Source organism: Seriola dumerili, unplaced genomic scaffold (assembly GCF_002260705.1).
Source record: "Seriola dumerili isolate Sdu_G_001 unplaced genomic scaffold, Sdu_1.0 BDQW01000219.1, whole genome shotgun sequence".
NCBI lineage: Eukaryota > Metazoa > Chordata > Actinopteri > Carangiformes > Carangidae > Seriola > Seriola dumerili.
In genome coordinates, this window is record NW_019174474.1 from 3,212,900 (window position 1) to 3,225,413 (window position 12,514).

The following is a 12,514-nucleotide window of genomic DNA, read 5'->3' on the forward strand; positions in this document are numbered from 1 at the left end:
ATAAGGTAATTGATTTAAATTATTTCACTATTACAAGAGCCTTGGTCTCCTGTTAAGGACACTTAACTGTGTGACAGGTGTTTAGGGACTGTTGTCCTCTTCCTGACTTCAGATTTTTGCTGAAAAGCCCAGGAAGCCATGTTGAATATTGATATATTTATTTGTAACATAAACAAATAGATAAGACATTTTTAAAGGAACCCCAGAAAAAGGCTAACTCAATAAATGCTGTACTTGTCCATCACCAGGTGAACTGAGAACACTGTGCAGTTACTCTGTTCTCCCCTTGCTGCCACTGAACTGGACTTTGCCACTGTGTCAGGTTACAGGTCTACACATTCATTATTTTACCATATGTGCATCCGCAGCTGCACTGTGGAGATGCATGAGCTTGCAAACACAATTGTTGAAAAACACAAAATGTATTAGCCAAGCTGTCATCTAAGTACTGTCCGAGCAAACAGGTAACAGTATTCAGAAGGTTACATTTATGCTGCATTCGAAGAATGTTCCAGAAATGTTTCCTGAAACTTTCCTGAACTACCGTTGGGGAATATTTGCAATGGGAATCCAGCAAACATTCCCTTCACCCTTCAGGCAATGTTCGCAGGAAAATAGTTTGCTTGGCTATCCCCTACTCTTTACGGTTACTTCACTAAAAGTACAAAAGTATTGGCAGCAAAATACATTTAAAGAATTAAAAGTAAAAGTTCACATTATGCAGAGTGCTCCTCTGTGAATATTATATCATTATTATTATTATTATATTGGATCATTATTGCATTAACCTGTAAGCAGTACTTTATGTTTCTTGAAGTTGATCTAATTTTAACTGCTTGATATATGCTGAGGTAGATTAATCTACAGTTGTCACATTTTCTAAACATTCTTTAACATTCTTAAACATTAAACATCTTAAACATTCTTTAATGTTTTGTTTTATAATATTTTAATCTGAATAGTAATGTAATGATGTAAATGTTGAGTAAAAAGTAAAATATTTGCCTCTGAAATCTAGTGGAGCAAAAGTATAAACTCAAGTGGAGTACAAGTACAAGTGAGTTGATGTACTTAGTTACTTTCCACCACTGCTGTAGGCTTATGTATTTCTATGTATATCTATTTGTATATTAGCCCTTCAAATAACCCTTAAATTTCTGCAGAAAATTGTTCATCCCTCAGCAAAGTTGCTATTTACAAAATTTAAAAGCTGCAGCACAACCAACAGGAGAAACCATTCCCTCTGACTTTGCTGAAACTGCTGCAAGTCTTTTAAATAAATGGTATTGACACCTCAGGGTTAAGTTGCTTTAGCTGCTGATTTTTTTTTTTTAAAACTGGTTAAAACATATTTGATTTTTTTAACCAGTAAATGAAAATGGCAAAGCTTAAACCTTTAGGGAGCAGGAAACATGGTCTTTATGGTTGTGTATATACCCAAAGGGTCTGATCAGATACAAATTTTTAGGCCACAATTTTCTGAAGGAAAATCCTGCCATGCTGAAAATATGGTCCCTACACACCTTGTAGACCTTATTTCAGTGCTCTCTATGGATAGATAAGTGCTTCTCAATATGGAAACTCTTGAGATCTGGGGATACATAAAAAAAACTTAAAAATTCACTCATAGGTGAAATTTTTATTTCACACATTGCAGAGCACCCCTCTTTTAGGATGGCCCTAGCTGCCTATCACAAACCATTCTATTTAGCTAAATAAATAAAATTTCCGATGGTCAAAATTATTAAATGTTTGTAGCAACGGTTTTATGCATTTACTGGGGAAGTTTAAAAAATACATTTATAACCATTTTTAACGTTACTCTGGCACTCAGAAGTGTGTGAAGGCATTATTCATAAACAACACACTATTTGTTACAACAAATATACTGATTAATTTGAAAACACTGTGTAAAAACGCACTATTTTGTTCAACACTCACGAAATTAAACGATACATTTAACGTAAATACGTAAACACTGCAACTGTTTCTGGAATAATGTGGCTGCTGTTTTTGGCATCTGTCTCCGAGTGGGTGTTTGTGTGTGTGCGTGTAGTATCTGGCAACCCTGGACAGCCCCAGTCGGTGAATCTTGCGTCGGTTCCTCGCTCAGCTGAACCTCCGCAGAAGGTCTTTCTGTGGTAGCCGGTTAGCATCATGGCGAACGTTGTGGATACCAAGCTATACGACATCCTCGGAGTTTCACCATCTGCCTCTGAAAATGAACTAAAAAAGGTACGTACCCTCTGAAACGAAAAGGAAATGTGTCAGTGTAAGAGCAGAATAAAAAAGGTCACCAGAGAAATGTGGCCTAGAAACAAGCTAATCAACGTTGCTCAGCAGCATCTTGCGAGTTTACTAGCTTAGCCAGTAAGCTAAGCTAGATAACTGTTAAGTACATCGTGCCTCGGTGTTTTTTTTCTTTAAAAGATTAAAGCTACACATTGTTGATGGTGAATTACTGGCAGCATTTGGCTTCTTCGTCGTTTCTACATAATTTAATTCGGAATGATGGAGTTTGTCAGCCCTAAAATCAAGATATACTCGCTGACCACGAGTGCGATAGCTTGCCGGCTACTAGATGATACATTCCAGGAAATAGCCAGTACCAAGTCGGGCAGTAATGAAGCAAGAAATGTTAGATTAACAGCTCACCTAGATAAATATGCCAGGAAAGAAAACCTGCCTGTGTACCCACGGCGTTGGTGTAACATTTGGCAACGCTATACATGGTGTGAAATGTATCTCGAGTCAACGTTTATGGATAAACTTAGTAGCCAACGTTAATATCAGTCGTCGTGAAGCTACCGTAGTTAGCAATATGCACGTCGCTGTGTACTCCAAACTCCATTCAAACATCAGGCAGTCACGAATTGTTTATAATCCACAACAATGCGTTCCTTTTTAAAGATGACTTGAGACATATTATCACATGTCTGTAACCGCTTGTGTAATCGGGCTATATTCCATAACTTGACACAATCAAATTACTCGGTTAATTAAGTCTGAACTTCAAACATATTAGGATAAACACATGTCATCCCAGTTATTTTCCCTAACAAAATTCAACATCCTGGGTGGTGACGCCTAGCGACAGTGTGATTCATTTTCAAAACATTTTTTAATGTCGAAATTAATGTCAGATGACTGAATTTACCAGAAGATAATCACAATTAGTAGTTATACGTCTTGACATTTCTGCAGATAAAGCAGGGAAACTAAAAGATGCAGTTTTTCGTACGGAGTTTTGTTGACGTTTTTCGATACACTAGAGTGACTGAGATGTCAAAAGCAGCGATGCTCTTACTGGTGTCCTGATGTTTTTGACAGCAGGCCCACAAGTCAAGCCCTTGTCTAGTAAGGACACTTAATAGGGTTAGTGATTTGTTCGCAGAGCTATTTAACACATTTGGCAACTGATCACGGAGCGCTCACCCAGCATTGTTCACATTTATATTTGGTTTATTACAGGCTTACCGCAAATTGGCCAAAGAGTACCATCCTGACAAGAACCCCGACGCTGGAGACAAGGTATGATGCACCAAAGCATGTCACGGTAACAGCAGTAACACCATAGTTAGCAACAGGAGCAACAGCAACAGCTCAATTCCTCAACAGTTGGGACCAAGAAATGGTGTCAACTTAGTTTGTCATAATCACACAGCCCAACTCTTTGAGGATTAACATCTGATCTGTACCTCATACAGATCAGAGTACATCATATGAAATGGATTTTCCCTAGATAAAAGTATCAGTGCATCAGTGCTTGATTTGTACTGCTCTATGACTTATTCCCTCAGATGTTGCAAATGTGACACAGGAGAGTACATCGTCTTTTATATTTCGTTTCAGTTTGTAAGATGGGCTCATCAAAAACAAAACCAGCTGGCCCTAATTGTTGTGATGTACTGATTTTTTTTCTATATCTTGTCAAGCTGTCTGATTTTTTTTTCCATCATTTTACAGTTTAAAGAGATCAGTTTTGCATATGAGGTACTGACAAACCCAGAGAAGAAGGAGCTTTATGATCGCTATGGAGAACAAGGGCTACGGGAGGGAGGAGGCGGAGGGCCTGGCATGGATGATATCTTCTCTCACATTTTTGGAGGAGGACTGTTCGGATTCATGGGGGGACAGGGTAGAGGACGCAATGGAGGCAGGAGGAGAGGAGATGATATGGTGCACCCTCTGAAGTAAGTTTTTTACTTTGACGCCGTTTGGGTGATTCAGTGGCTGATTCAAATATAATGTCTTGCTTCACACATCCCATAACTCTTTTGTCACACAGAGTTTCTCTTGAAGACCTCTACAATGGCAAAACCACCAAACTGCAGCTTAGTAAGAATGTGCTTTGTGGTGCCTGTAATGGGTGAGTCAGCTTTTAATGTTTCAGTGTTATGATTAAATTTCCATATTGATATGTACTTTTAAACCACCAGTCTGATGTGGGTTTGTAATTGCAGTCATTTTGATGTCTATTATCGTTATCAATCCCACACTTTACTGTTTGCCTTCTAGTCAGGGGGGTAAAGCAGGAGCAGTGCAGAAGTGTGTGGCATGTAGAGGACGAGGTATGAGAATCATGATTAGACAGCTGGCCCCTGGGATGGTCCAACAGATGCAGTCAGTCTGCACAGACTGCAATGGAGAGGGTAATATGTTCATAACACCCACATACTGAAAAAACATGGAAAATGTACAATCATGAGCAAAACAGCACTCTGGAATTGTCCAATATCTGTATTTGCACTTACGTAGGTGAAGTCATAAATGAGAAGGACCGCTGCAGAAAGTGTGAGGGCCATAAGGTGTGTAAGGAGACCAAGCTTCTGGAGGTGCATGTGGACAAAGGCATGAGGCACGGACAGAAGATCACATTCTCTGGGGAAGCTGACCAAGCACCTGGTGTCGAACCAGGAGATATAGTCCTGGTGCTGCAAGAGAAAGAGCATGAGGTACCTGTGTGCCCTCTTTTAAAAAACAAATAAGCTTTTGATAATGATTATTATATTATTATTATAAAGATGTATTGTTGTTATTATGCCTAATAGTAGAATAACTTACAAGTAACAATTGAACTTTTTTTTTTTTTTTTTAAAGCATATGTTTTAATGAACCTAAGAAAAAAACTTTTTCAATTTCAATCTAAATCAGGAATTCCGCCGTGATGGCAGTGACCTTCACATGGTCCAACGTATCGGCCTGGTTGAGGCTCTGTGTGGCTTCCAGATGACTGTCACACACCTGGATGGACGTCAGTTGCTTGTCAAATACCCACCGGGCAAGGTCATCGAGCCAGGTAAGCATGTCTTTAAACAACATGAATTAATTTTATCTCTTTTATGACAGTCACGCTTTTTTGTTTTGGTGAACATTTTAGTGAACAAATGGAGATTATTGCACTTACCTAAACATTACATCAAAATTATTTAAGAAATTATGTTTTGGAAAAGACAGTCCACATCAACACTAATAGGGTGCAAGTCATTCAAACATGGAATAACAGTAGAACTCTTAGTTGCGGAACTAAGTGCAGTGAGAAATGACCATTAGCCCTTACTAGGTCTTAGGCATATATATGATCTTATGATATGATATGATCTTCATATATATGATCTTCATTACAGTTAAAACTTGAAAAAGTGGAATGTAATACTAGATTTATTATCTAGTGGGTAAATATAACACAATCTCAAATAATAGGAGTTTGAATAATTATTGTACCATAATATGCCAAAAGCAAAGTGGTGTCCATATTTGAAGCATTTGAAAGCTTATGTTACAATAATACACAGGTTATAATTTTCCACATCGAAGTGCATACAGAGCCAAGATTTCATACTTAATCATAAGATTCTGATTGTGTTTTCATGGTTTTACACCCTTTTGCTGGTGTGTGTCTGTGTGTGGCAGGCTGTATTCGAATGGTGAAGGGAGAGGGAATGCCTCAATACAGAAATCCATTCGAAAAGGGAGACCTTTACATTAAGTTTGATGTCCAGTTCCCTGAAAACAACTGGATTAGCCCTGAAAAACTGAATGTAAGTTGCAATTGTTAAATATCCTGATTTGCAAAATTTTGACTCCAGTAAGTTTCACTCCAGTATGTTGTGGTTATGTTTTTTTCCTTTTCCAGTTTTTTTTTTAAGAAATTCAATTGATTTTTTTTAGGAACTTGAGTGCTTGCTGCCTGCTCGTGCTGAGAATCCAGTCATCGCAGCTGATGCGGAGGAAGTTGACCTGACAGATTTTGACAGGAGTCAAGGGTCAGGAGGTGGAGCCAGGAGAGAGGCCTACAATGATAGTTCTGATGAGGAAGGGGGTCATCATGGCCCAGGGGTGCAGTGTGCACACCAATAGAAAGACTCATACATAAAGACATGCACATACATAAAAGCATAAATACATGAACATCCCTTGAGTCTCATTGCTAACACCATTCAAGACCTGACGCACATACATGCAAATTTCTCTCCTTTCATGATTCCCATGAAAAAGAGATGTACACACAAACATAAACACGTAAACCCACCCTCCTCAGTTCCATGGTGCCCATAAGTCAGAGAGATGCTGGACATGTGATGACCATTTTTGTGTTTATGGACAGTAGTGCTCATCAAAGCCTCCAGCAAGATGGTGGTCTCATTCTCAGAGGTTCATTGACTGAACTTGACTTGGACCTCCCTGTTTTCATCCTAGGCTTTTACCTTTCACTGTGGGAAACACCAGTCTAGTGTATAAAATGCAAATATTGTTGACTATCTTGTATAAGGTGTAGTTTAGTCTCTCACACACAAGCGCATGCTGCTTCTTGCTGAAGATCTTGCACATGTAGATCCAGGGTTTGGACACCACAGAGAAATCTGACACCACACATGTTTAAAACTCAGTGTGTCACTGCTATCAAAGTGCCCTGCTGTCCTAAGAGCCAACCTGATTACAGCCCTAAAAGTGTGTCCTCTGCACAGCCTGCTGAGAACCGCACATTTAACCCACCTCATCCCCTAACTTGAACTGTCATATTTTGAACATGGGGTTGCTGGTTCTGTTCAGTCCCCAGCTGTCACATTGCTAGAATATTAAAGCCTTGAGTATAGCTCCTGTCAGCCAGGCGCCATGTTTTCTTAGGTTGGAAATTTAGCTTTTTTTTGTCTTTGTTGGTTTGAATGTTAGTGTGTTCGAGACCACAGAACTTGAACCTAACTGTACTCTTCAGTTGAGTTGAGGACAGACTTGTGTAATTTGTATGTGTGTGTAATACAGTGGCTCAGTGTGTGGGAGCTGCTGTGGAATGTTCTGGATTATTAGGGTGATAGATATTCCTGCTTTGTGTTGGACTGCAGTGTGAGTGGACAGTATATAGGGTCAATTAAAGAGGATAAAACTGAATGTTTATTTGCTGAGAATCTCTCCTGTGTAGACAGTCTTTTTCCCTCTACTCACCAGGACCGAGAGATCCTCCTCTCATGCAGGAAAACCACTGGTCCCGCACCAAATCCTCTGTATTATACATTTCTCCCCATCGTAGAGTTGTTAATCAAACCTATGCCCTTTGACATGTTACAATATTTCCATCCCCATATACCTGTAAATAAATACAGCCCCAGTCCATAGGTGCATTCAAAGTCTACAGCAGTGTCCTTCCTGTAGTCACATTATTTCTTACACAAGTGAGTAATGGCCATTATATAAATGTTATGTTCACATGAAGAAGAGGTGAAGGAACCTCTGTAGACTGTTAACATGCACCTCTGTGACTCATTGTGTATGTAATTTAGGCCACTGGGGAATAATGTGAGCACAACTGAAGGGGTTCATTGATAAAAAGATGTTACTGTTGATGCTTATGTTTGTCAAGATGATAATTAAACTGTATAATAAACAGTCACTACAAATTTGTTGAGATCTGTCTTATTTCATATACATAATCTGCATTCTCAGATTTTTTTTTGCTTTATATGACCACAAACAGGAAGGCCACCACTGACACTATATATGCAGCCTTACACTTGAGCACATAAGAATATTGTCTGAAAAACAAAGTGGCTTAAAAGATTTTAAATAATTAGTGAAGCATAAATCTGTTGTGGTATTTTTGGACAGTGTTAACCCCTCTGAAGAGTATGGTGGCAACAAAAAAAACTGGACATATGAATTAAAGCAGATGTAGTATCTCAGTCTGCTCCATCCTCTGTTTCTCTGTTGTGGAGGGCAACTGGACCCAGGAGTTCCTTAAATCCTGTGGTATTTCTAAAGGATAAGAAAAGGTAACAGAATGGGTGATGGTTAACGTTAATTTGGCATTTTCTGTCCAATTTAAAGGGACTGTTGTTTACCTGTCTCGTTTGGACTGCATGACATAAGAACGCTCTCTTCTCAGCTGCTCCAGTCGCTCTCTGACAACCGTTTTCTGCTGGGTCTTGTCCTCCTTAAACACGATAATATTGTTGATAATACAAGAACTATCCAATAAAATTATGCACATAGATTAACTCAACATGTTTACCTGTGGTAGATCTTGTGTGAGGTGCTTTAACCTGTCGGTATGTTTCAGGCCAAGCAGGTCTTCCTCTGCCTTTCTGTTTTGGATGATGGACAGACGTTCCTGAACCTGAGAGACAAACACTGTCAGTGACATATCACCTCTGCTTGTCATTCAAAGTTATCTGAATCCTCTTTCAGTGCCTCTCTGTCAACATGTCTCTCACCCTCAGCAGCTGTCTCTCTCTGTCTCTCTGCTGCCTCTGTTCGACCTTCTTCTGCATGTCCACCAGGTTGCGCATTGTTCTCTCTCTCTCCATTGCTGAGACTGGTTCTCTTACTCGCTCTCTCTCCATCAGTGTCGCTTCCCTCATTGCCCCCATCTCTGCGAGGCCACACTCAAACTTTAAAACAGGAAAAAGCAAGTAAGTGAATTTTGTGGTGATGTTCATATGCATAATAAGCTCTGGTACACAAAAATGTAACAGCAGACTTACTGTGGCTTGTGAATTATATTTCTGATCTTCAGTGTGAGTGGGTTCAGGCCCTCTTAGGTCCCACAGGTCTGACTCTGTTGTGATGGGACCTATTTCCACCTCAACCACATCTCTCCCAACCTCAGCCGTCTTATTAGTCAGTCCAGAGCAGAGGTCAGCTTGCAGGGTCTCCATTACCAAAGCATGGGTTTTCAGGTCACGTTCAGACACATCTCCCCTCTGTGGTAGATCAACTGCTGACCTCTCCTCCCAGGACAGCTGATGAGAACAAACGGAATAAAATCAGGTGCGTAATATAGTTATACAGTGTTTCCATGGTCTGTTATAAATGCATAGAGTACCTGTCCTCCTTTGCTGCACCGCTTCTCTGCAGACTGTGCGTTATGCTGACACATGGAACCAGACTCAATCAAAGTGGGTTTCAACTCCTCATCATGGCTTTCTCCAGAAGGTTCCTCACACTGTGTGTATTCAGCTGTGCTGCTTATGTCACTGGGCTGGACTATGGTCCTCAAACTGCTCTCACTGTCCTGGCTCTGTCCTGTGCCTCCATCTGCAGCCTCTGTGTCATAATCAGTGTCATCCGCTGGTGGTTTGCTCCAAGCAAGAGTTATCAAAGAGCCTTGTTTCTCATAATTCTGGGGGCTCCTTGTTGCACTACCCTCTTCTTCCTCTTGGGGTCCTCCTTCTACAGTGAGACTCTGATGATTTGTACTCGTTGCAGCTGAGGCACACAAGATCTCCAAGTAGGGCATCTCCTCCATGACTGTTCCACAACCTGGGGGAATGTTAAGTAAATTGTAGTTGTAGTTGTGAGAGTGTCGTGATCTATGTTTGGCTGTGTTTGCAATACCTGTACAGACATCCTGTTTGTCAGTCACATCAGCAGCTTGGACTCCATTTCCTTCTTTGTCCATCCCTCTGACTGAAACAATTCCACCCAGCCCAGCACCGATGTCCTGGGCCTCCACTGCTCCAGAGCTGCAGGACTGATCTTTCTTTTGCTCCTTACTGCTGTTTTCAGTATTCAGTGTTATCAAGTTTGGATTAGGGATGAGCATAGAACTTGAAGTAAGAGGGCCATCTGAGATCAGGAGTTGGAGTAGGTTGGTGTAGCGCTGCGCTTGAAGTTCAGATTCATACTCATCTCGCAGAACTTGGACATGCTGTGCACTCTAACAGACACACTTCAATGTTTTCACACTTGTACTTTATTAAAACAGCATGCATAATTGTGGATTTTTTTTGGATTGGGTGCTTTGGTTGTCTTGACTCACCTTGTCCATCAATACTGGAAGTACCATAGAAGCTTGGACCTCCTGGAGCTCTAGGAAATGAGTCAAGAGGAGCAAGGCACAATCTTCCAGCTGGTGTTGGGACCACACTGCCGGTTTACTGCATATGTGGGCCTGCATGCGGGGCTGGGGCTGAGAGTTCATTTCTTCTAAGGGGGTTTGAGTCTCATTGTGTGTCTGCAAGCTGGCATGGATTTGTCTCAGCCTTTTTATACAGCCATTCCTTAAAACAGTTATCTTATGACTATCTGCATAAGAAACAGGAAAGAAGAAATACAGATATGGGAATACAAATGAAAAACAGTTCTGACAAACATGCAGCAGAAAAAGAAGAAAATATTGATTTACCCTCTTTTGGAGGCACTGTGCAACCTGGCCCTTGCAAATCCTCTAGGGAGACCCCATGTACCAAATTGACCAGGATCTTTCTCTCCTGTTCCTGAGTCAGCACCAGCAACTGCAGCACGGCCTGCTGGGGGTGAGCCAAACTTTTTGTTCTGCTGCTGATAATCCTACTGTCTACTTTTTAGCCTCTAGCATTACCAGAAAAAAATACATCTTACCTCACTGAAGAATATAATATATATAGTTTAAGAGTAACAGTATGACGTGGTGCACTGCACATTTCAGAATTGGTGGTTCATTATCAAATTTACAGTACCTGCTGCAGTGATAGTGAAATAAAGTCTTTGTTTCGTTGCTCTTCCTCCTCACCACGCAGCCACAGAGCAGCCTGCTCTGCTCGGCATGGACTGCTGATATGTGGCCTGAACAGAAACATGAGGTGCCACACAGGAAAAAGCAGAAACTGAGTGTGCGAAGGGAATAAGGCTAGATCTGATGACAGTGAATACATGTTAATTTTCAGTGCTGAACTGCGCACCATGTATCCCAGGACTGCCTTGCTGCCAGAAGAGCACTGTAGGACAGTTTTTCTCTCTGAGCTCTGAGAGTTGCCATCCTGATGAACAGACACAACAGTCTCAGGCTCTCCCCATCTAGTCTGAAAGGTAAAAGAGTCATGAACTGATTAATGAAATGAACTATTCCTGGGCTAGTACAAAAAATATGTTGCATTAGAGATGAGAAACATTACACAATAGGTAAATAAGACTAATATCAGCTAGAATCACAGGAAAATATGGTGGATATTTATGTGATTGACATCTCATCTGATGTGTGTGTAAAGTATTTACCTCTCTCCCAGGACTGTCAGTGTGTCCCTTTCTTGTTGACGACATGTGTGTATCTCATACAGGAGCGAAGCGGCAGACCAGGACTGCTCCCTGGACTCAGGGCAGCTTCTAAAAGATGCACCCAGACAGACTCTGCAGGAAAATAAATCTTGTACTGTTGTTTGATATGGAACCATTGCAGAGGGGGTTGTCATGTTTACTTGAATTTTGATTTTGAGTGGCCATTTGTGTTTTTATACATAACTGAACCTAAGTTTTCTATTCGGAACAACACCTATTGGATTGAAGTGAACACTGAAAATCAATAGTTTGGTGATCAAAAATCAAGTACTTTTTTCTTCAGTTTGAGAAGATTCAGTATATTTCAGCTTGTGAAAAAGATTTTGCACATTTAGCTCATTTCATCTTAAACTAAATTGTAACTGTGTTACCTGTATATCCTGAATGCTCCTGGCAGATCAGCCAAAAACAGCATGTCACCTGACTCCAAAGCCTCCTCTGCAAGATCCTCCAGCTCCTCTTCCTCCTTGTGTCGTTGCCATGGCAGCAAGGTTTCCCAGACACGTGGAGCTGTGGAATCAACAAAAGAAGAGGTCGAAGAAGAAGAAGAAGAAGAAGAAAAAGAGAAAATAACATTTGAGCTCTATAATGCTATCTAAGTTGTGACATTTGTTCTGTGTTATATTGTGTTGTCAGTTAGTAATTTTTCCTTACTATGGTGCTCCTGAAGCATTTCTGTATAAAGCAAGTGGGTCATAACATCATACTTCACTTCCACCAAGAGTAGGACGTCTGACAGGGAGACACAGCCCCAAGCCTGACCTTTGACCCTTAAGCTTTGGCCCTGCCAGGGAGAGTGCAGTATGCTTTGCACACCTTCTGATGCCAATCTAAACAGATAAAAACACAAACTCGCATCAACATCATAGCCGTAGTAAACAAGCACTTTGGTGTATGAGGGTTGGCTTGTAACATTATATAAAGTTGTCAGTTGTTTTTACTGGTTTCTAGTGGTAGAAATAACAGAGGAAAGAACACATTTTTC

General features: G+C 40.6%; 1 protein-coding gene across 1 annotated transcript; it reads left to right on the plus strand.

Moving 5' to 3' along the window:
- Window positions 1-2,070: 2,070 nt before the first annotated feature.
- On the plus strand, window positions 2,071-7,889 carry LOC111228509 (dnaJ homolog subfamily A member 2-like). The gene is made up of 9 exons (XM_022754433.1): window positions 2,071-2,235; window positions 3,472-3,531; window positions 3,967-4,193; window positions 4,289-4,369; window positions 4,519-4,652; window positions 4,759-4,955; window positions 5,155-5,299; window positions 5,914-6,041; window positions 6,172-7,889. The coding sequence occupies exons 1-9, from the start codon at window positions 2,158-2,160 to the stop codon at window positions 6,358-6,360; spliced, it is 1,239 nt and encodes a 412-aa protein (XP_022610154.1). The 5' UTR covers window positions 2,071-2,157; the 3' UTR covers window positions 6,361-7,889.
- Window positions 7,890-12,514: the final 4,625 nt, after the last annotated feature.